Source organism: Convolutriloba macropyga, chromosome 14, assembly GCF_964194025.1.
Source record: "Convolutriloba macropyga chromosome 14, txConMacr16.3, whole genome shotgun sequence".
Taxonomy (NCBI): Eukaryota; Metazoa; Xenacoelomorpha; order Acoela; family Convolutidae; genus Convolutriloba; species Convolutriloba macropyga.
In genome coordinates, this window is record NC_134481.1 from 29,504,137 (window position 1) to 29,531,581 (window position 27,445).

General features: G+C 34.2%; 1 protein-coding gene across 1 annotated transcript; it reads left to right on the top strand.

The window, feature by feature from the left end:
• The first annotated feature begins 5,723 nt into the window (after positions 1-5,723).
• LOC142353083 (uncharacterized) lies at positions 5,724-24,374 on the top strand. Its single transcript, XM_075405278.1, has 2 exons — positions 5,724-6,703; positions 24,257-24,374. The coding sequence occupies exon 1, from the start codon at positions 5,867-5,869 to the stop codon at positions 6,683-6,685; it is 819 nt and encodes a 272-aa protein (XP_075261393.1). The 5' UTR covers positions 5,724-5,866; the 3' UTR covers positions 6,686-6,703; positions 24,257-24,374.
• The last annotated feature ends 3,071 nt before the right edge of the window (positions 24,375-27,445 follow it).

The following is a 27,445-nucleotide window of genomic DNA, read 5'->3' on the forward strand; positions in this document are numbered from 1 at the left end:
ACATGTTCTGTAACTGGGGGGGTGCGTAACGTACTGGGGAGGGGGCACAAACGGAAAAATCCTTAAGTTGTTCCAAAAGCTGTTAAGATATAAATGGGAAGCAATCCTTTGATTTGGTCAAATTTTGACTCCCGTGTACCCATCATCTTAGACAAACGCAATATAATTTTAAAATGAAGCAAAAGGATGCTTGGATTTTTCTCAAAAGCTCTCTATTTTTGTTGATCAACGAGAACAATTCGAAAGCTTGAAGGAAAACTGAAGAACTGCTGGGTATAAGGAAGTGAGTGGGATTATGGGTTAATGTCACATTTAGATATAATAGAATTTTTAAATGTATTTTTAAATGTAATAATTTTTAATGAAATGGAATAATTTATGTTTTTATCGCATTCGGCCTTTTACCGCTTGTTTAAGTTGCTATTTAACCGTATCTGGGTATTTTGTCAAATTGTATATTTTGGCATTGGGTTGTCTCCCAGCCAAATACGCTACTCGAGGGATTAAAAAATTTGTTCATGATCTATATTAGAATTCAATTGTTAGCTATTTTTGTGGCTTATGAATGTGAGTTTAGCGTTGGAAACAGTCACTATCTTCAGAATAGAAACATGTTTTCAGAAAATTGGAGGCCGGTTTTGACTTATAAGCTGTGAATAGAATAATGTTTATTGTTCTTAAAAGAAAGATGGGACTATATTTGGCAGCCTACGTGCTGTCTGAAATAGGTGCCATTGTTTTAATTTCCTTTGTCAAATGTTTGTCTTCAAATGTTTGTCTAGACTATTTAACTGAGGGGGGGGGGGGGGGGGGGTTGGTTGGTGTCGAAAGTCGAGACAGAAAGAAATATTTCATCAATAAGTCGCTCTAGACAAAACACACTTTCACAACAATTCATTTCACACATTTCGTTCTTTATTTCTCAATTTGTTCACGCGTGGAGTAGCAAAAGTTGGTTGAACAAAGAAACCGAGAGGGGGAACAATGAAATATGACAATAAAAGTCTGTCTATGCTAGACTATAAAGAGGGTTATGTACCATTAAAGAGTTTGAACAAATATCGTAAAATTCGTTTAAGCTCAACTACAAATGGATGTTGGATTGTATTGTAAATAATTGAAGCGGATGTGTGCTTTACTACTGTGCAAAATTCTTTATTTCTGAAGTTGGCGCCCGAGTAGTAATTAGATAATGATTTTATCGTACAAATCAACACTTTTTGGTCGAAATGATCTGCTGCGCACTGATTTGTAAATAGGTTACAGAATGATCTTCTCATAATAAACTTTTACAGTTTGGGAGTTTTACACCATTAAACAAAATGACTGTATGACTGATTATGAGAAATAATCTATCAACCACCAAAACAGTCATTCTCGTTCTTAATTTTTCTCATACAAAGCCATTCTTCAAGTTGAAACTTAGTGTTCACTGACTATCTGGGATATTTTCCGTTTGTGCCCCCCTCCCCTCCCCCCTGGGGGGCACAAAACGGAAAATATCCGAACACAGAATTGATAATAGTGAATGGAACAATTTGGTTTATGCTCTGTATAGTCAATGAAACAGCACCATGATATGTCGTGCTTAGTGATTGGAAAAAGGTGATTCTAACATCATTGTTGAAAGGTATTTCAATCCTAATTGTGGAGTTCTTAAATTGATTCCGTCACATTCCTTTCAGTCCTGAATCAAATCAAACAGGCATTAATTTTGTAAATTTTATATAATTCGAACATGATAAAATTGCAAAATCAAATTTCAGATGGGTTCAATATCTTCGGTTTCCACGCGCGGCTTTTCTTTAATTAGAGAATATCTATATGTGTTTATTGTTAGATGTATTTATTATCAATAGGTATTTCACTTATTTAGTTGAGACCATGATCATTTCAACCCATAGGTACTGTTTACACCAACTTGCTGCCTGATAAGATGAGTTAACTTGCTATTGTTGACCTCTAAGATCCTCGACGATGAAACTCCAAAGGATATAGACAGTGTCAAAGCAATACCAAGATAGACAGCATCAAATCAAAACCTCTAAGAATATAAGACTGATAAGAACATAATATACAAAAACTAGCATAACAGACGCTTTTGAGACATTTTGTAAATAGATTGGCAGTTTCAGCTGTACTTGTTGAGAGTTCCTTCTTAAAATACCAGTTAATATCTTTATCATGATAAGTTTCTGTAAATTTAGGGTTGCCGGTAAAAATGTCCTGAGATGAGCTTTGAAAGTCAGCATTGAGGTCAGTTTGTTCAATAGTATTGTTGAAGATAAAACAACAACTCTCAGCTGCTTTTAAAACATTTTCGCTTGAAACTAAACAAAAAGTCCCTGTGTTCAGACAAAACAAAGTGTTTGAAGTGCAGAGTTCCACACAGCAATTGTGAAACCAATCATAGCCTACCTCCTGGAAAGCAAGTGCCGCCTTTGGTCTTATCTACATGACTGTTCGCTTCCCTAATAAAAACTGGTGCGGATTTTTCTCTAGGTGTTTAACTACTCGCAATTCCCATTTCGAGATAATTATCCTTTCGCCGACACCCTTTCTTGAGAGTTGAGAGTCAAGCAGGTTGCATCATGAAGAGCTGCGATTGCTGTAATTCGACCAGACAGACATCGACGCTATCTTTTGTAGAGCGGAGCAATAGTTTCATGAAAGTGTCGACACAACTTTAAGCGCCAATCTTACTGAGCTGAGTCACAAGAAGTAACGGTGGAAAACAGTCCAATCAAGGCACCACAGCTAAGAAGAATCTGACAGAAGTTAATGCGTCGTGTTATGTGGGTGTCTTAAGCGATCCTATGTCCGTAATTCTTCGAGGATGAGGAACTAATTCCTTAATCGTCTTCTAGAGCATCATGGATTTCCCGCTCGTTAACGCTCGCAGACGCCGATCCATTTGATATGAATGCAATTTTTTCCAATATGGTTTCCATTTGACCGAAATTCTCACAATTGTTGGCACTAAGAAATTTGATCGTTCTTAGTGCCACGCTTGTGGTCTGTCTCTCCATATTTGTTGTTGTTGAACTATGGTATATGTATCCCTAGTGAAAAATAAAACAAGCCCACGTGTCACTTCCCCACTGCCCGGAACAGAACCGACAACTCGCACGCAGCTTTGAGAATTCTTTCTTATATTAAATGTTTTTCAAAATTGGAATTGCTGGTAAAAGAGTAGTGGGACGAATCTTGAAACTCAGCATTGAAGTCAGTCTGCACAACAGTGTTGTTGAAAATAAACGAACTATCAGCTGACTTTAAACAATTTTGCATGAAACTACCCAACAAGTCTACAAAATGGTTTCCATCTTAGGCAAACGGGAAAAAAATAAAGGTATGATATGACAGTCCTTGCAAGATATAGTTTCATAAAAGAATGCTGATGAGGCTATTCGAAGAGAGCATAAATCATTCGTGCTTGAGTACTGCGCCGTACTTAAGGTAAGATAACCATAGTGTTCAAACAAAACGTAACGTCTGAAGATCAGAGAGTTGCACGAAGCATCTCTGCAGCCAATCATTGCCTACTTCCTGGAAAGCAAACATCGGTTCTGGTCTTATCTACATGACTGTTTGCCTCACAAAAAAACGCTGGTACGAAATTCTCTTCAAGTGTTTAACTACTCGCGAATTCAACATCGAGATAATTATTTTTCCCCGACACTATTTCTTGAGTTTGGACAGTTGAGCAGTTTACGTCATGAAGAGTTCAGCCTGCTGCAATTTGAGCAGCTAGAGCGAGTTGACTCTGTCCTTTTAGATCGGTGTAGTAGTTTCATGAACGTGTCGACAAAAAATGTAAACACCAATCTCACTGAGGTGAGTCACAAAGGTAACGTTGGGATACAGTCCAATCAAGGCACCACAGCAAAATACATTTTGGCAGAATTAGATGCGCCGTGTTGTGCGGGTGTCTTAAGCGATCCTATATCCGTAACTCTTTGTAGATAAGGAAAGATTTCTATATTTGTCTTGTGGACCGTCCATGGATTTCGCGCTCGTTAACGCTTGTAGTCGCCAATCCATTCAATTTGAACGCAATCATTTCCAATATGGTCTCCGTTTGGTGGAAGTTCTTACTATTGTTGGCGCTATGAAAATTGATTGTTCCTAGTGCCACGCTTGTGCGCTCTTATCATAATTGTTTTTAATGAACTCTGTAGCATGTGCCCATAGTGAAACGTAAAATACACAAGCGTGACTACGCCACCACTGCCCAGTTTAGGACCAACAGCTCGCACGATCCTTTGTCCTTTGTAATTTTATCCGATCAGTTGATTTCCTTGTCGTAAAAGTAGAACCAAATTTGCCAACATCTTCGAGATGATGGTTGTTATTTCTTTTTAGTGGTCAGTCAAGTTTTGAGCTATGAACGACAAAATATATTCATTTTTTATGTCCGTTTTTGCTGTATTTTCGCCTTATTAAATTTTTTAAAGAAAAACTTGGCAAAATGATTTATTAATAAGAAAAAGACCATTTAATAATAAAACCAAGAAAAAAGCAAATCGTGCCCCGTAATTTTTTTTGAGAACGCCAAAAAAATATTTTCCAAACAACTTTTTATGGATTTATGAATTTTTTCGTTCTCTTGTTATAAGCAACGTCAATTTGTTTATAAAGTTGTCCAGAACGCCGAGTGTTTGGAGTTTGTTGAAATGATTTGTGACCTATATGTTTAATATGTGAATTCTCTATACCTTTATAGCTCAAAATATATTTTTTGATTGGTTGTGTACTTGCTTTTTTCTTCGAAGAATCAAATGTTTGATGGTTACTATTTGTCCAACCTCGCATTAAAATGTCATAAACGACAATTACCAATGTATATCTATGGTTTGTTTCTCTTTTTTGAGCGAAAACGCCAACAATCTACGTGACTGTGAATTTTCACAAAATTGGAATTTTTAACTTCTCCAAGGCAGCTGGTAATTGTCCAGAAGTTTGGTTTCCATTTATTTATTTTTTACCCTTTTGGGAAAATGATGTCTCGAAAATTGGGCATATATAAATCGTTTTAGCCTTTTATCTCAGCTGATTTTTTTAACTTGACAAAATTTTAACATTCGAACGCAACCAGCTCTTGGATAGCTATATAACTTCTTCTATAGGTTGTTTTAAGCTTTGCTTTCTGAAGAGTTTCATTCAAAACCAAAACAGCTCATAGTTGAGTATCTCTGGTAATCTTATAGTGTATCAAATCGGAAATCGAAGTTGCTCCTTTTGTTTAAATTGTAAACGAACAAAGTGGTAAATCTTTCCCAGGATAGTAATGGCTGCTAGTTAAGGGTCGACCAAGATGATTTTTATAGCCTTCGGAAACTTTATCAATTTTATTTCTCAACTAACTTTTTACCTGTTAAACAGCCTATATGCCTATAAGGTGCTTTTTAGAATATTGTGTTTTTTAATTCATGACAAAAATTGAGCGTATATCTAAAATCTTTATTCAATACGAACTATTGTGAAGTAAAAAGAAAACGTTTTAATGTTATAACTGCGAGGCCGAGTAAATATTTTTCTAATAAAATTTAATCAGGATTAATGACAAAGCCCCTATTTTCATAAAATAACAATTGTAGCCACTTTTGTTTTGATTTATTGTCCTTATGTGGGGTTTAGCCACCACCTGCAAAAACAAAACTCAAAACAACAGCCTTGTTTATTTTCTTTTCCTGTTCATTTTTTATCTTGATTACAAATTTTTTCGCTCATTCTGCTAACATTTTTAGCTTCAAAACGTTCTGGAAAAAATTGAGTAGTTTCTAAATTACTTTACTTAAACTTTTTTCTGCTAATTGGAATTTTATATAATAAATTCAAAACTTTTTGTTAAAAAAAACTCGTTATGCGAAATCGACCTTCATCTAGTCAAAAGCGTAAACAAGGTTCAACTAACCGAAAGCCGCAGTCACACCAACGCGCGTTGCAATTAGCCGAAAACGGTGTTTTATCTCATCTAAACGGACAAACAGTGCTGACTGATCCATCGATGATTGGAACAGCATTCGGAACTCCGATCGGATTTCCACACATTGGCCAAGCGGGTCAATCCACCGGGTACTACTACCCCCACCCACACCATTTAGAAATGACCCCACAATTTCACATTTCGGGCAACCCGTCGGAAATTTTTCAAACAGCTAGTCTTTTCCCTTTAAAACCCAGAAGTCATAATGTTAAGGACAGCATGGCCAAACGCAACGAACGCGAGCGCAATCGAGTGAAAATGGTCAATTTAGCATTCGACAAATTACGTCAGCGAATTCCGTGGGCGGAGGCGAACCCCAAAATGAGCAAAGTTGACACTTTAAGAGCTGCTTTAGAGTATATCAAAAGCATGCAAGATCTCATCAGCGAATGTGATGCGCAAAAATCAGCTAACTTGCCCGGTTCTGAGCAGAATTTGGGCAAAAGTATTGGTCAACAAACGCTTCACGGGTATCAACAATTTGATCAGAATTCGTTCATTAAAACGGAAAAGTTTCAACTCTCAAATTATGAAAACCAGTTGGCAGGTTTTGAACAAAGTCACATAACACAAGATCAATCTTTGATTTCAACATCAGACTATCTGTTGCATAATTGTAATGAGTTACAAGATGCAGAAATTGACGATGATGACGATGATTTTGAAGACCAGGAAAACAGTTCTAGCGATGACTAACTGACAGCTATCCCGATTGTTAGTTGATTCCGAAATTCGAGGACATAGTTTTTATGAAAAACTGAATTTAATTTAAGTGTTCTTTCAAATTAAACGACCACTTCTTTGTGGGTAATTTGTCAAATCTGAATAAAATTGAAATTGAAATTATTTAGCACTTCTGCTTACTGGGATAATTTATTCCAATCAACATAAAACGTTTTATGCAATTAAGGATTTTGGTTTTGAAAATTTTACACTGTCCAGTATTAGTAATTGGTAGCGCTAAATAAATTTATTTTCCACAAAGCCTCCAACTCTTCTCTGCTTTACTGTTCGACGCACGCATTTTACAAAACTGGCTCTGAATTATAATACTGCATTTAAGTGCATAAACTTTCACTAATTTTTTTGAACGTTACATATAATAATTAACCAGAAACCTGACTAAACAATTCAAGAACACGAGTGATCAGTAAGGGTGTTCCACTAAAAAATCCAATTAGTCTTCATTAGAGATCTGCTTTATATTCGATGGTGAAATTTGAAGAGAAAACAGATTTTACCTACGTCAATTTTTTTGAAATGTCATTAGCATGAAATTCACAGAAAAAGCAAAAAAACAGCAAAACAGCCGGTGATATCTTTAATTTAGCTTTCAGATACTTTATGATCGCTAAACAATTACAATAGTAATTACTAAACTGCAACCATAGCAATTGATTTATTGTTGCGACCTATTTAGTATACTCAAACGGATTTTTTTGTTTAGTCAATTTTGGCCGATTGATATATTTATCGTAGGGGGCTGTGAGTGGCATTTATAGATAATCCGAAATGCATAGAATATATAACTAATGACTTTTTATTTTCGTTTTTTGCAAAGACTTAGAGTTTTGTGAACAGTTGAGTTTTGTGAACAGGTTTGGAGTACTGTGAACAGTTGACTGATTTTCGTTGTTGTTCATATTTTAATATTGGATCACGTAAAAGAACTTAGAAAATATCTTAGATCTTAGAAACTTAACTTAAGTGAATAAACTGAGAAAGAAAACAAATTTACTATATTTATAACGACAAGTGCAGCTAACAATTTAGAAAACGGTTGTAAATTGGTTTTGAACTGCATGTATGTCAAATTATCATAATTTTGTACTACTATTGAATGGTAAATGCAAATTTGTGAACGATCGTAAGGGAAGTAACTTTTTGCATGTAATTAAGAGATGACACCCAATCATACGCCCCAAAATCGCCTGATTTTTGATACGTTAACTTTTTAACAAATGTAAACTGTAAATATTATTTTCATTTTTCAGACTATATATACGACTGATTTTTGTTAAAAACTTCACTCGTTTCTTCTTTATTGAATCTCCTGAAATTAATTTATCTTATTCTCTCTTATACCTTTGAGCTTAAACAGCTTCAATCTCTATCTTGCCAAAACTTGTCCTCTCTCATCGGAGTTGTTGCTCTATCGTGTCCATAATCCTGCCAACAGGTTATGGACCTGCCATCAGACCTTTCATACGCCAATAGAGATTTTGGTGTCAGTGTTTGCATTTTTTGCTCTTTTACGTTGGCGAGAGTTTTAAGATCTAAAATTTCAAATTTCCCTTTTATAAGCTAAATCAGAATTTGAGATAGAAAAGTTGAAGTTTAAACTTCAAAATGGAACCATCAAACAAAAGTTCGAAGTGGAAGACATTGAGTGGGTTGGCAGAGGTCTACCCAGCATGGAGTTTTAGTTTCTCTGCCTTTGCACAAACCAGGGGTTTCTTGGAAACGCTCACAGACTCGCTTGAACTACATGGCAGGCCAGTACAAATGGGCAGGATGCCAATAATGCGCAAATGCGAGAATACGAGGCACAGACTCAAGCTAGAGCTACAGCTGTACAAGAGAATGAGCGCCTTAAAAAAATGTTTTTTGCCACCTGGCAATGCAACTAGACGCTAGTAGTCGCATGCTCATTCGGCATGACTTTGTGAACAGCAAAGGTCTCTGTATTGGGCAAAAGACCTGTCAAATTCTCCAGCAACGGTTTAAAAGTGACGAGACAACACAGTCATAATTTTAATGAGGCAATTGGCTAGAACTTTGAGAGGTCAAAACCATCCACTAGTTCTTCATCAGAGCTCAAGAGCTGGCCAACCGCTTGCATCATGCTAGTGAAGAGATTTCTGAGACGTTGTTTAAGGCAATGGTATTGAACGGCACTCCAGATTGAAATAAGCAATTTGTTATGCGGAAGAGCTTCAATCCCGCAGAGAATTTTGTGGAACTGAAGAATTGTCTCACAAACTTTGAGGAGAGATGCAGATTAAAAAAAGGGGAAAAGGATCAATTACATGCTAAGATAAAGTAGTAGCTTGTAATTTGAGCGCTGAAAGCTCACTTCAATCTTCTCTGCTAGCGCCCCCCTCTTAGTTAGGCACCCCCCATTTATAAATGTGTCAACATATTATTAAACCTAAGTAATCTTAAACGTGAACACCTATGAGCGATATGCATTTACTAAAAGCTAGCACAGCTATGGTTTGAAAGTATTACGTATTCAACCAAAATTTGTTGCATATGACGTAAGCATCAAAAAACTTTTCTTTATTAGATCATTTTTGGTGTTATCGGTTACAATAAGTGCTTAGTTTTTTTTAACCTTCTTAAGGAAACTATTCTAAAAGTGCCTTCAATCTACCTAGACACAATTCGCGAAAACTTAGACTTTGGGGGGTGCAAATTTAACGACTATATAAGGCTGGGGGGGGCTAGCAGAAAAGATCCTCTCATTTCAAGCCTAAAAACTGATTTAGTTGTAGCTTCAGGCCTCACTGATCACATAATTTTAGATAATTCTTTGTATAGAAATTATTAAAAACTAGAAACTACAGTTAACAATCCATCAGGAGGGAAAACAAAGGTTGAAAGCAAATTGTTCTTCTTACCATACAGAAATAAAAGTTTCTACCCCTTCTCAAACTTAAGTGGGGCACATGTGAAGCAGATCTAAGGCACAAAAAATTGGGCCACTTTAACTTTAGAGATGGGTCAAATAAAACAGATGAAGCTTCCCAGGCTTTAGATTTATGTTAAACTTTTTCTCTGCGTAAAAAATCAAAAAGACTTGTTCCAAAAGTGATCAAAAATAATGCAATTCAAAAACTAGAAAGAATTTACGTTATTGGACTTGTGATTCCAACAAGTATAGATGGCGACAGATATACAATTGGTTTTATAGATGAATTCCGTTGCTACGTATTAGTAAAACTTTTGAAACACAAAGCGCAAGCATTGCAAGCTATGAAAGGGTATGTTGCGCAATATGGCCGACCAGAAATTTTTGGCGAACTGATAAAGGACAGAACACAAAAACAAATAAAAAAGGCCTTTAAAAGTTTTTACTTAACCAAAAAACATCTCGTAAATTCACGGTTACTGAAGCACCCGAGCAAAATGGTGTTGCAGAACGTTTCAATAGAACAAAATTAGAGGCTGCAAGATGTCTTTTAATTGGTTCGAAATTGCCAAAAATCTGTTTGGTTTGAGCTGTAGATACAGCATGGTGTGCTAGGAATTTAGCTGTCAAAGACGAAAATACAAAGTCAGCCTTCGAAAAATTTTTGGATGGAAAGCGAGAAGCGGCAGTCTGAAAGTAATTGGTTGCGAAGTTTGATCAAAAAGCTACAAAGTGTCTGTTCATTGATTACTTGCAAAACGCAACAGCTTGTTTGTTGCAAAAAATAAAAAATAGGCTAATATTTAATTCTGGAAACGTACGTTTCAATGAAAGCAGCATAACAGCGTTTCATAATGAAACCAATGATTTAGAAGACATTTTTTTGTAACTAAATTAAGACAAAGTAAAAAGACTTCCGGGATACAAGCAACTCAAGTGAATTAAGTTCTGAGGTTGACACAACTGAAAGACAGAGTGTTCAGAAAAGAAAGTGAAAAGAATACAGAAACCGAAGTTGACCAGTAAATCAAAAAAGAAAGACCATGTCCAAGCGTTGAACTGAAATCCGTAAGTTATGTACAATTTAATCGATAAGTCGCAGTGAAAAAACATAGAAAATGACCTCAAAAGTTCCACTAACTGTCAAAAATTTAAACCAGATAAAAGTAAAACCACCCTCAAGACTGCAAGTGATAGGTAAACTAAGTTGAATAGCAATTTCTTCAGGAGACCAAAAGACCATACAACAGAGTATGATAAAATGAAAAGACTGAGAAAGAAAGAAGCAGAAAATAAAAAACTTAAGCGAAGTGTTAGGTCTAGAGCACATCCTGAACGATTTGGCAAAATCTATTCTCATGTTGTAAAAAACACGTTAACAAAAATTTGGAATTTTTGAAAACGCTATTGATTCGGAAAGAAACGGCTGGAAGCAATGAAAAGAAGGATAAAAAACATTAATGAAATAGAGTTTTGAGATTTGAGACTGTTTGAAAAGCAGGGCAAAAAACTATTCCTATCCGGCGCTTGGACATAATTAAACATGAATCAAACGTAAAAAATGATCAATTAAACCTCGTAATATAGCAAAAGGTTTCAAAGAAACTGAGGGAAATGAATATTCAGACACTTCATTTGCAGCTGTTTTGTATCTGTAGACAAAGAAGTCTATCTAGAGCAACCAAAAGTTTTTGAAAAGTTAGACAGCTGTGGCAACAAGTTAGTATGTAAGCTCAAAAAATCATTTAATGGACTGAATCAAACAGCCAAAAAATAGTATCAAGAGCTTTCAACTTTTCGAACTCATCAAGGTTTTGAGAAAACTAACCACGATTAATGTCTTTGTCTAAAAAACGAAGAAAATGAGAATATGTTTGTTGTAACATGAGTTGATGAATTAGACGTATAGTCAGAGGTCAACAAGTTTAATGGACCACTAGAATCAATGTTTAAAATGGACAGCAGAGGAGGTCTTGAATGATTTCTTGGGATGCGGATTCTGGAAATAGAAGGAAAAAATTTAGATCAAGAAAAGCACATTCGAAACATTTTAGAACAGTTCAATATTGAAGATTGCAAACAAACTGAAACACCAGCAAAAAACCTATGACTTAAAGGAGCTCAAGGGATTCAGTTATTCTAGAGTCACATGAGTTTTGAAGTTTAGTGTGTTCATTACCTTACTTAGCTTAACATACGAGAACAGATTTCTTGTGGATCACAAATGTCTTTTCACGCTTCATGAATGACGTAACTATTGAGCATTTCAATGCTGGCAAGCACATGTTTGTATACCTACAACAGACTAAATTTTTTCCCCATTAATCAGCATCAGAACTGTAGTTGGTGAAACAGATGCAGACTAAAGTGGAGCCGTGAATGATACACGATTGACCACAGTTTGCTATTTCAAGCTGGTAGTCAGTAGTGGATATGCCAAATGAAGATTCAAGAAGAAAACAACAGTGTTACTCTCATCTTGTGAAGCCGAATACCAGAGTTTGGCTTGTGGCCTGGTCTTCTTAAAGAACTGGGGTACAAACAGTTCGAGCACACAACCATATGTGAGATAAATCAGAGTTGAACAAAACTTGCTCAATCAGTGCTGCACAAAGTTGCACCCCCTGATTCACAAACAATTGAATCACATCACCAGGAAAAATCATTTCATCTTAGAACGAGTTCATTACAACTCAATCAAAATGACCTACTCACCAACCGATGAATTGGCAGCTTATCTTCCGAAAAATTCTTGATCACAAACACAGTAGAAAGTAGAACAACATTGAGAACAACCATTGGCTGATTCCAGACGCTTATCTAGCGGCAAAAATCTCAGCTGGGGTATTGGATCACAGAAGAGAACCTAAGAGTGTCATAGCTCTGAGAAACTTAACTTAAGTTAATCAACTCATAAATAAAACAGACTTACCAGAATTATAACAAAAACTGCAACTAACAATTAGAAAATGACTGTGATTCAGTTTTAAACTGCATGTTTGTCAAATTATTAATGACAAAGACTTATTCTTATCTACTGATTTTGTCAAAGACTTATTCTTATCTACTGATTTTGAATAACAAATATAACTTTGTTAACGATCTCAAGTGAATGAAATTTTTGTTTGTAATTATGAAGTAACACCCACTCAAACGCCCCAAACCGCCTGTTTTTTGATACGTTACAACTTTAAAAGATTTAAATTGTAAATATTATATTTTTTTTAGACTATAAATACCACTGATTTTTGTTAAAATTTTTACTCTTTTCTTCTCTTTGGAATCTCCTAAAAATCATTTATCATATTTTCTCTAATGTATTTTGATCTTAAACAGCTTCAAGCTTTAACTTGCCAAAACTTGTCCTTCCTCGTTGGGTTTTTTGCGCTATCGTGTCCTTAACCCTGCTAACCTTTAATATATGTTAAAAATTGCTCGTTATAATTTGTTGTTAAAAGTATATTGTAAACATTGTTTTTTTAAGGACTAAAGAGTGTTGTTTTTTCATCAAAAGTGTATAGAAATAAGCTTTAAAGTCGACTTTGTTTAAGTTTGCCAGATTAAGCGCCTTAAAGCTGCTAGAAAACTACTTTTAACTCCAACAAAGCCACGTTTTACTTGTGCATTCTTTAAAAGTGTTCTTAAATTAAAAATTTGCCGTTTTTTGCCAATTTAACTCCATAGCTACGCATAATGCATCAATTGTTTCTGATATATTAACTATTTCAATTCAACTATCACTATCCAAGTATTTGGAACATTTAAGTGTTTCTAATGGACAAACGGCGCCAGCAAGGCTATATTTGAAGTAATCATTTTTTCTAAAAGTCCAAAATATCTCCGATTGTTGTAATCAGTTAATATTTAAATACTTTTCAATTCATCACTTTTTGTACGTTTATTACAGAAAAAACAATTGAAATCAAAGCGTACTAAGCGTACTCACGACAGGTAAACTAAGCTTCCTAAGGATTTTCATGGAAACATATCTAATTTTGTAGTCGAAAGCTTATGGTCGATTTGAATTTTAAAAATTTAGGTATTCAAAAAAACAATGGATTTGTGAGCTTTGCGACTTTTTTTCCAATTGTTTGGTCAACCTGAATTTTAAGGTAAAAAAGAGACCGCGTCGTCTTTCTATTCGGTTGAAACTTAAATTTTTTTTTTCATTTCCATGTGAAGATTTTTCCGCTTCAATACTATTAATTTTCACAGAAAGTTTTGATTTTTGGACATATTCCCGTCTTCCAGGTTCTTTTTCTTGTCTTGTCTTGTTTTTAACAGGTCTCATATCTCGATATTGGCATTTAAAAAGTGGGCCAAATTGATCACATCAATTTTTCAGAGGGTAGATTATGGTTTTAATTGCATTGGCACAGTCTTCTAGCAGCAATAATTGAATTATTGTTGTCTTAATTTGTCGTTTTCTGTAGTCGTAAAACAATTCAGGAAAACTGCTGATCTTTGCGGCCTCCAGTGAATAATCAAAGAGACTTATTACTGATTTTTGTTGATAGTGACACTTTAAAGTTGAATAATAATAAAAAAGACCTAGATGATGCTTTTTGGTTTTTTCCGTGCTTTCTGTCTACCTTCTACCTAGTTTCAAAAACTACAGGTCGCATTCAAAACACTGATGTTCACAAAAATTTCTATTGAACCTACTAAATGTTTCAGTGCATTGCCTTAACGGCTTTGATACCGGTTTTTCTACAAAGTATGATTTGTTATCTGAGTTTTGTTTTGTTTTGTCGTTCTTTCTTAGTCCTCTGATAATTTCTGGGTGATTGCAGAATCTTCGGATAAGCAGACAAACCTATGTTCTGATTTCATTTTTTAGCTAATTTTTTTTTCATGACTTCAGAACCAAATGTGTTGTGAAAAATAGATAGACTTTTTTAAAAAGAATTGTACTTTGCTCTTTTTTTGTGTTCTACTTGTTTAGTAGTATCACCTAATGGGTGTAAAGGGGCATAACTGAGGATGTTAAAATTTATAATCCGCTGCATTTTGTTCTAACGGCTTCGATTCCTGTTCTTTGCAGAAAATTATTTAAATTTTTTTGTCTACTTATGGTTCTTTTTGTAGAAGTACAACACCTTCTGATGACAAATCTCAATGACCCTTGAGGGGTTAAAGAATCTACTAAAAGATGTCAGTTGATAGCTCAGTTCTTTCAGTTTGGTTATTATTTTAGAAAATTATAAGACGATTTTTTTGAAATACAAAGTAACAGGTCTCAATTTTCAGAGGTTACTTATTGCATTGTTTGTGTTCGCACAGGTGATTCTAACTTAGCGTATACTGAATTTATTATATTTTTAACGACTTCAAAACTGTCTTCGTGCAAAATTTAATGGAAATATTGTGTGACTTGCCTGATTTCTTCGTTTGTTTTTGTAGACGTACGACATGCTCTGGATAATGACAGGTCTGAGCGTCTTCAAAATAATGTATGAAGGAGCATGAACCTAATTGAAATTTTAATTGATTTGTATTGGTTTTCATTATTTTAAGTTATTTGTTTAAAAAAACCAAAATTTTTTTCACTTCATTGTTTTTGATAATTTATTTTTTTTATTACTGAGGCTCTTCAAGGACTGGTTCTATATTTTTTCCAGCGAATTACAAACCAGTCTATTTAGTTTTGGATTTTGTTTGACGCTATTTTGACTTTATTATTACTTATTTTTTAATAAAAAAGTTGACATTGAGTTTTGGATGGCAATGTCTGTTGCTGCTATTTGATTTTTTTGTCATGACTCGTAGTCTTTATAGTGGTAGGTCTCATTGGCCAAATAATTTGCGTTATTAAACTTTCTAAGTGATTTGGGCCGGAAAAAATTTTTAAATTATTTTCCTTTTACTTGAAATCAGTGTGTGAGATTTTTTGAAAGTTTTCTATCGCCTCCTCATCTGGTAAACAGTTAAGCTAAAATTGTCGATAAGCGGGGTCGGAACATTATGTGCGATTGCACGTTACGGAGCCTGCTTGTTTTGTTTTATATCAAAGTGAACTCGGTCCTTCGTCGAATTAACCACATTAGTAAACAAAATGGAGGACACTAAATTTGTTGGATCTGAAACACTTGAAGCTGTATTGAAAACTGATGTAAACAAAGCCCTCAGTTGGACAGCACAGTTTGACGTGAAATATCCTAACGTTTGAATTTATAAAATACCTGTCTAAGAGTCACAATTATCAGGATGAGAAGCTTCAAGCGAACAAATATGAGATTTAAAAGATTCCATTTTTCAAAGTTCTTTTTGTAAATGGTACGCACAACCCTTTCTAATATGATCAAGTTGACCAAATTGATCAAATAATGAAAAAGTGTGATTAAAATTGGATCTGTTGACCTTCAACGGATTGCGCCCTTCATTTTGAAACTCAAATCAACCAGTAAAAGGTGTTGTCATGAAAGTTTTTGAAGAATATTAAGGAATAAAAGATCTCTTCCAGGCGCAATTTTAGTTAAAATATCCAGTGTCCCAACAGATTCAGACTACATTGTCGAAAAGTAGTGCGAACGCTATGTGTGTTATCCCTTATCTGAATAATGTCTCTCTCTGAGTTATACTGATAGACTCATTGTATGTTAGAACAGGTCCTGGGTTTATTTCTATGTCAACGGCCCTTAGAAGCAGTACTAAGCTAATGAAAAGATGAAGTAGAATAACAAAAAACCTACACAATCTATATTTAGTAATCTTGTTTGTGGAAGTTACATTAAAGCTTTATCAAAGATTTTGATAAACGTTTTTGTTTTTTGGGTAGTAAAATTGACACTGATGAAGCGGGAATTCGTTAGGCGAACACCAGCGTAACTGAACAAAAATGTTCTGATTGTTGGTTTGACGAACAAAGAGTATTTGATTTCTTTTAACATAGTTAATTGCAAAAACAGTTCTCAAAATCATCAGTATAATAATAAAATGCTTTTTTGAACAAGTGTTTTTGATAGCATTATGCGTAATAGCTTAAGCACCTCTATAGTTTAGCGCAGAGTATCTTTGATTCATTGTTTGATAATTATCCGTGGAGGTCAAGAGACTGCTCTAGTCTGTTTGGGGGTAGGTATACGGTTTATATCGAAAGCTGGAACTGTATTTTTTGAAGGAGTTTTGATAATTAAGCTATTGTTTTGTTGGAGTCCTTTGGGATCCGTGCTACCATGTGATGCTATTAGAAGTCGAGAAAGCAATCAGTGTTTGAAAAGAGACACACCATGCTGATAATTTTGTCAATTTTTATCCATATACCGCTCAATACTTTTCAGTGGTGGTATTTCGCAAACAAAGCAAACATCTGCATTGAATTTCTCAGTGCATAAATTGATCAGTTTTTTATGTTCCAGGAAATTGTCAGTGGCCTATTTATTATTATGCGAGCACATTAATGGTGTCGTTTTGAATCAGTAAAGTTCGAAATTTTTTGGTATTTTCTGCTGAGAACTTTAATTTTCTTGTTGGCAGTGGAACCTCTATAAACAGGGATTGCGCACTCGATTGGAACTGAAGAATGTCTCTCTCTGAGTTATACTGATAGACTCATTGTATGTTAGAACAGGTCCTGGGTTTATTTCTATGTCAACGGCCCTTAGAAGCAGTATTAAGCTAATGAAAAGATGAAGTAGAATAACAAAAAACCTACACAATCTATATTTAGTAATCTTGTTTGTGGAAGTTACATTAAAACTTTATCAAAGATTTTGATAAACGTTTTTGTTTTTAGGTAGTAAAGTTGACACTGATGAAGCGGGAATTCGTGAGGCGAACAGCAGCGTAACTGAACAAAAGTGTTCTGATTGTTGGTTTGACAAACAAAGAGTATTTGATTTCTTTTAACATAATTAATTGCAAAAACATTTCTCAAAATCATCAGTATAATAATTAAATGCTTTTTTGAACAAGTGTTTTTGATAGCATTATGCGTAATAGCTTAAGCACCTCTTTAGTTTAGCGCAGAGTATCTTTGATTCCTTGTTTGATAATTATCCTTGGAGGTCAAGAGACTGCTCTAGTCTGTTTGGGGGTAGGTATACGTTTTATATCGAAAGCTGGAACTGTATTTTTTTGAAGGAGTGTTGATAATTAAGCTATTGTTTTGTTGGAGTCCTTTGGGATCGATGCTACCATGTGATGCTATTAGAAGTCGAGAAAGCAATCAGTGTTTGAAAAGAGACACACCATGCTGCTAATTTCGTCAATTTTCATCCATATACCGCTCAATACTTTTCAGTGGTGGTATTTCGCAAACAACGCAAACATCTGCATTGAATTTCTCAGTGCATAAATCGACCAGTTTTTTATGTTCCAGGAAATTGTCAGTGGCATATTTATTATTATGCGAGCACATTATTGGTGCCGTTTTGAATCACTAAAGTTCGGAATTTTTTTGGTATTTTCTGCTGAGAACTTTAATTTTCTTGTTGGCAGTGGACCCTCTATAAACAGGGATTGCGCACTCGATTGGAACTGAAGAATGTCTCTCTCTGAGTTATACTGAAGGACTCATTGTATGTTAGAACAGGTCCTGGGTTTATTTCTATGTCAACGGCCCTTAGAAGCAGTATTAAGCTAATGAAAAGATGAAGTAGAATAACAAAAATCCTACACAATCTATATTTAGTAATCTTGTTTGTGGAAGTTACATTAAAGCTTTATCAAAGATTTTGATAAACGTTTTTGTTTTTAGGTAGTAAAGTTGACACTGATGAAGCGGGAATTCGTGAGGCGAACAGCAGCGTAACTGAACAAAAGTGTTCTGATTGTTGGTTTGACAAACAAAGAGTATTTGATTTCTTTTAACAAAATTAATTGCAAAAACATTTCTCAAAATCATCAGTATAATAATTAAATGCTTTTTTGAACAAGTGTTTTTGATAGCATTATGCGTAATAGCTTAAGCACCGCTATAGTATAGCGCAGAGTATCTTTGATATTTTGTTTGATAATTATCCTTGGAGGTCAAGAGACTGCTCTAGTCTGTTTGGGGGTAGGTATACGGTTTATATCGAAAGCTGGAACTGTATTTTTTTGAAGGAGTTTTGATAATTAAGCTATTGTTTTGTTGGAGTCCTTTGGGATCGATGCTACCATGTGATGCTATTAGAAGTCGAGAAAGCAATCAGTGTTTGAAAAGAGACACACCATGCTGATAATTTCGTCAATTTTCATCCATATACCGCTCAATACTTTTCAGTGGTGGTATTTTGCAAACAACGCAAACATCTGCATTGAATTTCTCAGTGCATAAATCGATCAGTTTTTCATGTTCCAGGAAATTGTCAGTGGCATATTTATTATTATGCGAGCACATTAATGGTGCCGTTTTGAATCACTAAAGTTCGAAATTTTTTTGGTATTTTCTGCTGAGAACTTTAATTTTATTGTTGGCAGTGGACCCTCTATAAACAGGGATTGCGCACTCGACTGGAACTGAAAAATGTCTCTCTCTGAGTTATACTGAAGGATTCATTGTATGTTAGAACAGGTCCTGGGTTTATTTCTATGTCAACGGCTCTTAGAAGCAGTATTAAGCTAATGAAAAGATGAAGTAGAATAACAAAAAACCTACACAATCTATATTTAGTAATCTTGTTTGTGGAAGTTACATTAAAGCTTTATCAAAGATTTTGATAAACGTTTTTGTTTTTAGGTAGTAAAGTTGACACTGATGAAGCGGGAATTCGTGAGGCGAACAGCAGCGTAACTGAACAAAAATGTTCTGATTGTTGGTTTGACAAACAAAGAGTATTTGATTTCTTTTAACATAATTAATTGCAAAAACAGTTCTCAAAATCATCAGTATAATAATTAAATGCTTTTTTGGACAAGTGTTTTTGATAGCATTATGCGTAATAGCTTAAGCACCTCTATAGTTTAGCGCAGAGTATCTTTGATTCATTGTTTGATAATTATCCTTGGAGGTCAAGAGACTGCTCTAGTCTGTTTGGGGGTAGGTATACAGTTTATATCGAAAGCTGGAACTGTATTTTTTGAAGGAGTTTTAATAATTAGGCTATTGTTTTGTTGGAGTCTTTTGGGATCGATGCTACCATTTGATGCTATTAGAAGTCGAGAAAGCAATCAGTGTTTGAAAAGAGACACACCATGCTGATAATTTCGTCAATTTTCATCCATATACCGCTCAATACTTTTCAGTGGTGGAATTTCGCAAACAACGCAAACATCTGCATTGAATTTCTCAGTGCATAAATTGATCAGTTTTTTATGTTCCAGAAAATTGTCAGTGGCATATTTATTATTATGCGAGCACATTGTTGGTGCCGTTTTGAATCATTAAAGTTCGAAATTTTTTTGGTATTTTCTGCTGAGAACTTTAATTTTCTTGTTGGCAGTGGACCCTCTATAAACAGGGATTTCGCACTCGATTGGAACGGATTTGTCAATATCAAGCTCGCTTATTATACTACTGCCAAAATCAGGATTATCGCATTCTGGTTCCAGCTCTGTTTTTAAGAATTCGCGGACCAATTCGTTTGCCTCTGTCATGCCGCCTATTGAGTTACGTTCTTTTTGACTTGTAAGCCCATCCTGTGCCATATCAACCCCTACCGGCTGGAAATTAGCGAGATACAAACCGGACTTCATTATCTTGGTGATCTTTGTAATTGTTTTTCTATAATCTTCTCTTTTTCCTCCATTTTTGTAAGTTCCGATATATAGATGGTCAAAGAGGAAATTTGTTCTAAAGTTCAAAGTCAGAGCAAAGCGAAAGAAGGACTGTTTTAAAGGAATTAAAATGAACGTCTGCATAGCGAAAAGGCGACAGTTTTAAAGGCAGTGAAATGAGCGTCTGACGGTGAAATAAGTTTTGAAATAAATGATAGCTCTTATTGTAAATGGTACGCACAACCCTTTCTGCTATGATCAATGTAATCAAATAGATCAATTATTGTAAAAGCCTACATAAAATTTGATCTGTTGACCTTAAACGGATTTCGCCCTTCATTTTGAAACTCAAATCAACCATTCAAGGGTGTTGTGATAAAAAATATGAATGATACTATAGAATTAAAGTTCTCTTTTGGGCGCTTTTTAGTTAAAACATCCAGTGTGCCAACAAAATCAGGCTAAACTGTCCAGAAGTAGTGCTAAAGCTATTTGTTAAAAGCATTCGCTATAAATATGTGTTAAGTGCCCCTTTTAACTAATTTGAATAATCTATTAAATAAGATTCAATATCTTTTTGCTAATGATTCAGTTAGGCATTTGAAAATATTATAGGTTACATGTTTTTCGGAAAATAAGGCATGCTTTTAACTCATGATTTTACACTTGTACCATGAAAAGAAACTTCTTGTTTTAGTTACAGAAAAATTCATGCACTTTTTTTTGTTACACATTTCAAATGAAAAATCAAATTTGATCTTTTTTGGGTTTACAGCTTTGAAGTGATTTTTTCTGCTACGTGCCATGTTTAGGATGAAGTCTTTCTCTGTCATTTTCGGTAACATACATAAAAAGGAAATTATCAACAAAAAATGTAAGATTTGTTGCTTTTCATGATTTTTTGGGAACACTTCTTCATTTTTTTATTTAAAATTTTGCTGTTTAATTTAAGATTTTTTTATAAAAAAGAGAACGTTCCAATTCTGCCTATTTGGAACTGTAACACATAGCAAAACACTAAGAGTCTTCAAAAATGACCCGAATTGACACTGTTTTTGTATTTTAAGAGTATGACAATATTTTGCTTTCTTTTTTTTAATTGTGTTAACGAATCGAACAATAAAAGTATAACAATAAAACAGCAACTTCGTAGCTTTTACTTAACCTCTTACCGAATAATCTTACTGTTACAATTGCCAAGAGATTTTAACAGTTCAAAAAACTATATTTCATTTGTTTGTTATAGAGCTGAACATCTCGTTCACATTTTTCACAGCATGAGAAACCGATGAAGCAATTTGCTACAACTTAAAAACAATTTAAGCTATTCAGTAAGTTTTATCAGCCCCTGCTAATATAAGCTAAAGCATGGTAAGATAAATTTAGATGGGGAACATATGTTTAGTTTAATTTAGTTCCCAAAAACTCTTTCTGTATAGCTAAAAATAGGCCATTGGTGTCAATCAACATAATGCTACACTTAACGACGCACTAACTTTGCAATAGAGGGCATGAGCTAAATTACAAACAACGAACATCAGAGAAATACAAAGATAAGCCTTTGGATCAAACTTTTTTTGAAACATCTACACAACTTTTGTGCTAATCCCCTACCTCGTCATCTGACCCCCCTATTGAGGAAAAGGGATATCGGCCAGCTATTGATTGTTGCAGATTCCAGGGTATAGAACTTGAAGAGGAAACCCAAACTCTTATAATTCAATGAAGCCCTATCTGTTACCATAGCATTGTTCTTAATAATGTTTCAAGAAATTTAGTTGTAGCATGTAGTTTTCCAACAGAATATAAGCTAATTTTTAATGAAACATTGTGTTGTTATTTACTTACTGGGCTGTCAGTTTGACTGAATTTAACTAAGTAAACATCTTCAAAATCCGATTCGTTTACAATTATGGACATTTTGTTTATTGTTTTTGGACTTATTTTTATTAAGAAGTTGAAATTTGACATGATGCGTAGGTTATTAGGAATTGAAAAATCGTGTCGTTTTTCAATTGTTGGCATCCCATTTTTTATTAACTCATAGATAATATTGACAAAATGACGCCAAGTAATATACGCCAGTTAAGAATAAAAACTCCGCCCGTGAATTTTGAACTAATAGGAGACAAATGCGAATTTTCAATTAGTACGTTTTGAGGACCACAAATATTAACAACGAAACAATAAAATGTCACACTTTATGTTGACATATAGTTAGAATGAGAGAGAGAGAGATTTATTTAGCTTTTTCGTATAAATACAATAAAGCAAGGATGGTCAACGGGGACATCAAGTACCTCTTTTCAGATCACCCTCTGAATGAATGCAATATTTTCATGGTTTTGAAAACTGTCTCAAATGTTTTAAATTTTTTCTCCTGTTCTGTCACCATTGTTAAATAAAATTGCATATATTCCTTTATTGCTATGGTGGAAAAAATTTGTGTTTGTAACTAGATCGCATTGATTTTCTAAACATGAAATTTATATTTGGAAAAAAATTCAATTCCGCGAGAAACGGCCAGACTTTACTGTCCAATAAACTTTCATTCAGAGAAATCGCGTCTCACTTTCCTTTTTTGCAGTGTAGTCACAAAGCATGACACAAAACACAACTGTGGGTCTCGTCTGAGTCAAAATCAATCACGCGTCACTTTTTGATATCCATATAAGGAAATATATGCGAGCGAATACGATTACCAGCCAAGCGTATAAAAAATAACTTATGTGACCGATTTGTTTGAAATTTCAGTTGCAAAACTAATCGGTCTGATCAAATATATCTATTTTTTAGGTTTAATAGAGCGAGTAATTTTCACATCTTTTTACGTATTCAGTGCTGCGTTCAATTTTCTAATGAATGCTTTTGGTTTTTCCCTTTCATTGTGGTTTTTGAAACATTCTGTTGATGAAAAGTCTGTTGAATATGAAATTTAAATACTATATCAAAAATTGAGACTATATACTATTTCGCGTAGGTAGTATTTTTTGTTCATTTGAACTTTGCTGCAATCTGCAGATTAAGTGATACATAAGGACTATGAAGTAAATAGAAACGCTCTAAAATTACAGTTTTCATTTGGATTTACTTCATGTTTGGTCAAATGCCTCCTTTTAGGTTTTAAAACATCTAGTTTGGTGACATTTGTAGTTCAATTACGAGTGCTTTTGAATTTAATTTTTGAAATTAAAAGGCGAAAATGCGTTTGTGGAAACACTGACAGCAGTTCAACAGTTTTTAAGGAAAGAGCTTTTCAACTCAACTTGACCTTTTTTTGACCATCGTTTATAAAATGGACCGTTTTCATTGACTTTAACCAATTTTGCCTGGTAGTTTTAGGAGGCTACCGTTTTTGATGACAATTTTAGTTAGAACCCGTTTTGGCTGTTCACTAGGAGATGGCCTTATATATTTTTGAACGTTTTATGCGAACAACCGCGTGGATTATTTTTCGTAGATTTTTCAAGGAATGAATGACTTGATATCTGATGCTATTTCAAACTGAGCTTTCAAAAAACGGCTAACATATAGCGTCTAGTTGCAAGATCGTTTCTGTACGAGTTGAGCTCCTTCAGTGTAAATAGTTTTGGAATCTGATCTAAGCGTTTGTAAAATTATCAAAACATTGATTCTTTTTCAAACAAAAATATGAGAAAAGATTCAACGTGACAACAAAGAACTAAAAAAGGTTGCCATATGTTTTAAATTTTGCTCTAAAACAGTATTGGCATAGAAATAGCCATTAAACGTAATCAGTTACGTTGCAAACTCTTATTAGGTGTCATTTGATTTTTAGAAACACCGGTTAAAATAGTCCTTTCTTTCGTTGAAAAACTGTCAAAAAAGTGACGGTGCCCAAACGGCAAAAAAATTGACAAAGAACCCATAAAATTTTTAAACTAAGAATATATAAAGTCAAAACATATAGAAATTTACAATTCAATTGATTGTTTTTACTTAGAAAAGGCAATCCTAATGTATAGCTTCTTTAGGTGCAACTGGAAAGAAATGAACTCCGATTTGTCTTTGGTTGATGACTTTACAGCACTATGACCTGAAACTCATGTACATCGGGTGTCAATCTTGTCATATAAGTAAAAAAAATGCCACATTATGAGCCATTACCGCTACCAATTCAAAGGGACCAGTTGATCAGCTTTGCCTCTTTAATTCCTTAAAATGTTTGTAAAAAAGGGTCTTACAGTGTGGAATATGACAAAAGAACGGTTGTATTTATTAGTTTATGCTATCAAATAATATATTATAGTTAATTGTGCCTATATTAAAACTACTATAATTGGTATTATACTTTACAAAGCTTTTGTCTCAAAATTCCACAAATGGCGCAATGTTAAATTAAATTACTTGTATGGGCGCTGGCTTGTATTGCCCTCGCAGTTTCCCAGCTCCGACTGAATCGGAAATAATGATATGCCTGCTGAAATATTTGTATTTGCATATCAGAACGGTGCACATTTACAAAATGCAACAACAGCGAAGTGTTAAAATTAATACAAGTAAAAAAAATTAATTCTAAAATAATGTAGGTATTTATCTGAAGCACTAAGTTTTTGAGTTTTCTTTGTTTTTGGCTATCTATAATAGTTTTCTCTCTTCAGGAATGGGTGTCGAGGAGTGGGTGTGTCTTTTTTCGGGAAGGGGTGTCAAAATTCCGAAGCCTTATTAAATTGGGCTGCTAGTTACCAAATGCAAAGCAAATTTATTGAAAAATTCCAAAGCAAATCAATCTTGCTAGGGTTACGGGTGGTTGCAAAAAACGACTCTTATAAATGGCTCCAGGAGCAACAACGCCATAACAGAAAACTTTTTTAAAAAAAAGTTTATAACTGCTCTGAGAAACTCTAATACGCCTTGTGCATCTTTCTACTAAGTTTGCGTTTCCACGGAGTTTTTTTTTAAACGTGTGGGCCCGTTTTTTGCAGTTTTTTAAAACCGAAAACGTCTCGAAAGCCCCTCTAATTATCTTACCAAGTTTTGTACGGGAACTTTGTGGTTGTGAAATTATTGTACGGATGGCTTGCTTTCATATTTTTGAAAACAAGAAAAAGGGTGTAAATCATTAGAAAAAAAATCTTTTGGTGCGTTTTTCGGTCTATGTATACGGTTCTCATTCTTAGTGCTCATAAAAGTTCTAATAAAAGTCATCCGTGCTTGCCTATTTAGTACAACTTTGAATCTATTTTGTTTGTACGTCTCGACGTTTCGTTCATTAAACTGTCTCAAAAAGGAAATTTTTAAATGAGGAAATGTAAATAGTACATGGACGATATTTAATTAGGCGGAATGAAATTTATTGTTGAATTACACATTGATTGATTTCACGAATTAGAAGTGAAAAAAATTGAACATGACTTTGTAGTTTCAGCACAAGTGTTTTACGTGGGATGAGGGAATACGTGAAATATTGAATTTGTTCACGTATAAATACATTGTCCTATCTTTTGGACACTGATGAAATCTATGAATAAATTCAGAGCTTCACACAGAGAACAGCATGAAATTTACAAATGTTACCTTCACAAAGCTATAAAAGTCCTCTAAGCTTAGCCTACGCAGAACACTTTGAAACTGGACGTATATATTCAGTAGCAGTAGTAGTATTATAGACTCAAATATGAAGTCGCTCAAACTGAAGTTGTATATACTCACAAAATATAAGCTCAAAACTTTGTAAAAGTTGATCACGCCCAGAACGACAACTTTTAGAATATCTGCAATGCATACTCTCATAGTTGTATATGTCCCCCCGGTTTTAATCGGCAGAAAATACGTAAATGGTCAGATATATTTTGTATTTGAGATACGATATGAGTAAAAGCAAGTTAAACTATACCATTTACCAAATATGCACAAACTTTGGTTGCTATAACTATATACCACTCTAACTATTTTTCACTGCGTGTGTGGTATGCTTATACTCTCTTGTGTTATAACTAGTTATAACTAAGAGTATTACCAACAATTTATTGAGTGGATTTTCTGACAGTATACTGAATGGCGAGAGAACTTCGCTTTGTGAAACTCAGAAACTATTTGCTCAAAGCAAATCGTGTTTACTTAGAGTAGTTGATAACACACATAGTTATGAACAAGTTCCAGTCATGTGAACAAAAACATATCTAAGTTACCTTTACCGTCGCTATAGGAGTTGCTACTAAGTACTACGAAGTTTGTGTAAAAATTGACAATATTAGTTGTGATAAGTTAGTAATAAGTTAACCACAATTACTTTATCCCACAAGCCCACTTTTCCTCGGTTTAGTCCCACTCTTCAAAGCCATTGGGTACCCCAGGAATTACCCTGAAAGTACGTTTCAATAACTTAGCCCCCTCCCTCTAACGCTTAAGGACAGTGAAATCCCTTGCAAATTTAACCCGTGGTTGGTAGCGATCAAAACGGAATTAACAAATTTTGTTGTTTATTGAGCGCAGTCGTAGAAAAACAAAAACGCATCCAAAATTAATTCACGCTCAGTATTAGTTAAAACCATATAAAAAATACAACATCAATAACTATTTTCATTCACAACTGCGTTTCTGTAATTTTCATTCATAAGTTAGTGCTTTTACTTTTTCAAGCTTTTATTTGTTTTGCTCATTAGTTTTGAATGAGAAAACTAATTCAAAAATTGTCCATCAAGAACCCTTGTAGTTACAAATGAGACGTGGTCGCACAAATTAAACGTCAGAGCATAATGATTAATGACCTCGAAAGTGAACGAAAAAGTAAATATGATCAGATGTTAGGAACAAACAAAATGATTATTTTCTAAACTAAATACCTATGTATTGAAACCTTTGAATAGATGAGATATATAGATTTCACAGATAACTTAAAATCTGTCTAGAAAATTGTATGTATTTGAAACCTTTGAATAGATGAGATATATAGATTTCACAGTTAATTCAAAAATCTGTCTAGAAAATTGTAGTATCATTTAAAACGATTGTATGACTATATGAACAGCTTCTTATCGTCTTTTCAAATTAATATAAATTATTTTAACAGTGATAGGCTACTTAGTGGGCACCAATAATAGAATCCATATATTTGAAAAATTTATGGTTCTTTTGAAATTATAGTCTTCATAATTTCATCAGAATGTCTTCTAATTAGAGCCAATTTAATACTAATCAAAGAGCAATTTGACTGGAGAATA